Raw genomic sequence first — 3539 nt, forward strand, 5'->3', positions numbered from 1 at the left:
TTAATTGACATTTGGCCTGTGTTTATGTGCTCTGATTGACATCTGTTCAAGTTAAATATCTCATACATCGGCATGGAAAGCGGGCTATACTGTTAATCGCCATAACTGTGGCATGCGGGGCACTGTTTCTTGTCAGCGCCACAGCCTGCCTGGTGATTTGTCTTGTGAAAATGGAGCGCAAGAGACGGCGACTGAGAGAAACCAGTGGTGAACAAGAGAATAAACTGATCATGTTCTACAACCCAATTTCTTACGCCAATGCTCTGGAAGCCACAGGGCATTTTGATGAAGAACATGTACTGAGCAGAACCAGGTATGGAATCGTGTTCAAGGCATGTTTGCAGGATGGAACAGTGCTATCAATCAGGAGATTAGCAGACGGACCAATCGAGGAGAGTGTCTTCAGACGAGAAGCAGAGGCTTTGGGAAAAGTGAAGCACAGGAATCTAACAGTCCTGAGAGGATATTATGTGAACCAAGACATGAGGCTACTGGTATACGATTACATGCCCAATGGAAACCTGGCAACTCTTTTGCAAGAAGCCTCTCATCAAGATGGCCATGTTCTCAATTGGCCCAAGAGGCATCTCATTGCTCTGGGAATAGCTTGAGGCCTAGCATTTCTTCACACCAACGTGCACCTGACCATTATCCATGGCGATGTGAAGCCAAACAATGTGTAATTCGACGGAGATTTTGAAGCCCATCTCTCAGATTTTGGCCTGGATAGACTGGCAACCATTCCAACAGATCCCTCTTCATCTGCACCCACTCCTGCTGGCTCTCTGGGGTAAGTGAAATAAATTCAACGGGGCAGATGACAAAAGAATCTGATGTCTACAGCTTCGGAATTGTATTGTTGGAACTTCTTACTGGTAGGAGGCCGGTCATGTTCACCCAGGACGAAGATATAGTGAAATGGGTGAAGAGACAGCTTCAAACAGGGCAGATTTCAGAGCTGTTTGATCCAAGCCTTCTGGAACTGGATCCAGAATCTTTAGAGTGGGAGGAGTTTCTGCTGATAGTGAAAGTGGCTCTTCTGTGCACAGCCCCTGATCCTCTGGACAGGCCATTCATGACAGAGGTGGTGTTCATGCTTGAAGGTCATCCATGCTGAGGCGGTTTCTTGATTTACAATAAATTAGATCCTCTCAATCCATGTTTCTTGGCTTTTTAAATTAATTCCTCTGAATTAGACCCTCTTCATCGATGCTGAGAGGTGGTTTCTTGTTTTTTTAAATTAGATCCTCTTCATCCATGTTGAGGCGGCAGCATAGATCCCTCGTTGCACAGAAAGCCAGAGAAACCGGGCCTGCCAATGTCACTGTTGAATATGGCTAGCATCGAAGCGTTTTTCTGGAGGAGAAATTCCTGTAAAGTGGAGATGTTAAAGATGGAGTAAACGGCGTAATTACACCTTCGTATACAGTGAGTGCATAGGGCAAGGAAAAAGGGATTGTCAATGTGGATTCATCCCTCGAAGGTAAACATTTTGTTGAAGCCACAGGGCATTTTGATGAAGAACATGTACTGAGCATAACCAGGTATGGAATTGTGTTCAAGGCATGTTTGCAGGATGGAACAGTGCTATCAATCAGGAGATTAGCAGACGGACCAATCGAGGAGAGTGTCTTCAGACGAGAAGCAGAGGCTTTGGGAAAAGTGAAGCACAAGAATCTAACAGTTCTGAGAGGATATTATGTGAACCAAGACGTGAGGCTACTGGTATACGATTACATGCCCAATGGAAACCTGGCAACTCTTTTGCAAGAAGCCTCTCATCAAGATGGCCATGTTCTCAATTGGCCCAAGAGGCATCTCATTGCTCTGGGAATAGCTTGAGGCCTGGCATTTCTTCACACCAACGTGCACCTGACCATTATCCATGGCGATGTGAAGCCAAACAATGTGCAATTCGACGGAGATTTTGAAGCCCATCTCTCAGATTTTGGCCTGGATAGACTGGCAGCCATTCCAGCAGATCCCTCTTCATCTGCACCCACCCCTGCTGGCTCTCTGGGGTAAGTTTCTCCTGAAATAAATTCAACGGGGCAGATGACAAAAGAATCTGATGTCTACAGCTTCGGAATTGTATTGTTGGAACTTCTTACTGGTAGGAGGCCGGTCATGTTCACCCAGGACAAAGATATAGTGAAATGGGTGAAGAGACAGCTTCAAACAGGGCAGATTTCAGAGCTGTTTGATCCAAGCCTTCTGGAACTGGATCCAGAATCTTCAGAGTGGGAGGAGTTTCTGCTGGCAGTGAAAGTGGCTCTTCTGTGCACAGCCCCTGATCCTCTGGACATGCCATTCATGACAGAGGTGGTGTTGATGCTTGAAGGTCATCCATGCTGAGGCGGTTTCTTGATTTACAATAAATTAGATCCTCTCAATCCATGTTTCTTGGCTTTTTAAATTAATTCCTCTGAATTAGACCCTCTTCATCGACGCTGAGAGGTGGTTTCTTTTTTTTTAAATTATATCCTCTTCATCCATGTTGCGGCGGCAACATAGATCCCTTGTTGCACAGAAAGCTAGGGAAACCGGGCCTGCCAATGTCACTGTTGAATATGGCTAGCATCGACGCGTTTTTCTGGAGGAGAAATTCCTGTAAAGTGGAGATGTTAAAGATGGAGTAAATGGCGTAATTACACCTTCGTATACAGTGAGTGCATAGGGCAAGGAAAAAGGGATTGCCAATGTAGATTCATCCCTCGGAGGTAAACATTTTGTTGACTGACACTGTCTTTTTGTATTTTATTGCTACGAAGATATTCAAAATGCCTAGCAGAATCTTTTACACAGTTTGGTCCACACTATCTTTTGCGTATAAAGTACCCCCTCCCCATCCTAAAGTACACAATCAAGGTTTCTCATTACAGTTCGCATTTTTTAGATTTGTGAGAGTGATTCGGAGCAAAAAAATAAAAGAAATATGAATTCTCTATGTTTTTGGTCCAAGTGTCTATTTTTCTTAATATTTAGGTTTCTCATAAATTGTTTCCCCATATTCAGATCCAAACTTGTCAAAAAATTTGGTGGATCCATCTCTGTTTGCATTCAACTTAGGACCAAAATAAATCAATAGGATTGAGATGATTTTGCCGTCTGTTGCCGCCATTTAGGTTCTTGAGCCATGGTTCAAAAGGCTGGAGCCGTGTATCTTGATGTGTTCTGAAGTAATGGGTGGGCAAGATTGAGGCGAGCTCCCAGGCATTGGCCTGGACGAGAAAGCTCCTTCCTTCGGCCATGTTCTTGGTAACGCCGTAACCGTCCTGCAGGCAGTGGCCGAGTTCTCGCAAGGTGTTCACGTGGCCAAGAAATGCTGACCTGGCGCACAGGGCTTCCCCGGCTTTGAAATCCTTGTCTTTCTTTGTGCCTCCATTGCCGTTGAATTGAATGATGGCTAGGGAGTATAGGGCTGTAGCATGTGATGAAACAGCGACCTTGGCCATCAATGATGCTCCGCCGCCTCAGTTTTCACATGAAGATATAAAATCTGTAACTTGTATACCATATAGATATATATGTATAGAGAC

General features: G+C 44.7%; 1 protein-coding gene across 1 annotated transcript; it reads left to right on the forward strand.

Moving 5' to 3' along the window:
* Positions 1-817: 817 nt before the first annotated feature.
* LOC149170409 (putative LRR receptor-like serine/threonine-protein kinase At4g36180) lies at positions 818-2355 on the forward strand. Its single transcript, XM_089425567.1, has 5 exons — positions 818-1103; positions 1266-1398; positions 1545-1794; positions 1900-2021; positions 2118-2355. The coding sequence occupies exons 1-5, from the start codon at positions 818-820 to the stop codon at positions 2353-2355; spliced, it is 1029 nt and encodes a 342-aa protein (XP_089281693.1).
* The last annotated feature ends 1184 nt before the right edge of the window (positions 2356-3539 follow it).

Source organism: Pinus tabuliformis, chromosome 4_2, assembly GCF_031772625.1.
Source record: "Pinus tabuliformis cultivar Carrire ecotype Pingquan chromosome 4_2, CPIR1, whole genome shotgun sequence".
Taxonomy (NCBI): Eukaryota; Viridiplantae; Streptophyta; class Pinopsida; order Pinales; family Pinaceae; genus Pinus; species Pinus tabuliformis.

Bases quoted from the DNA above. Each gene is read 5' to 3' on its own strand.
- LOC149170409 (XM_089425567.1), top strand. From the start codon at position 818: ATGACAAAAGAATCTGATGTCTACAGCTTCGGAATTGTATTGTTGGAA. The intron at 1,795-1,899 runs GTTCTCAATTGG...GGCGATGTGAAG, and splicing joins CCTCTCATCAAGATGGCCAT to CCAAACAATGTGCAATTCGA. The intron at 2,022-2,117 runs GTAAGTTTCTCC...TCTTACTGGTAG, and splicing joins ACCCCTGCTGGCTCTCTGGG to GAGGCCGGTCATGTTCACCC.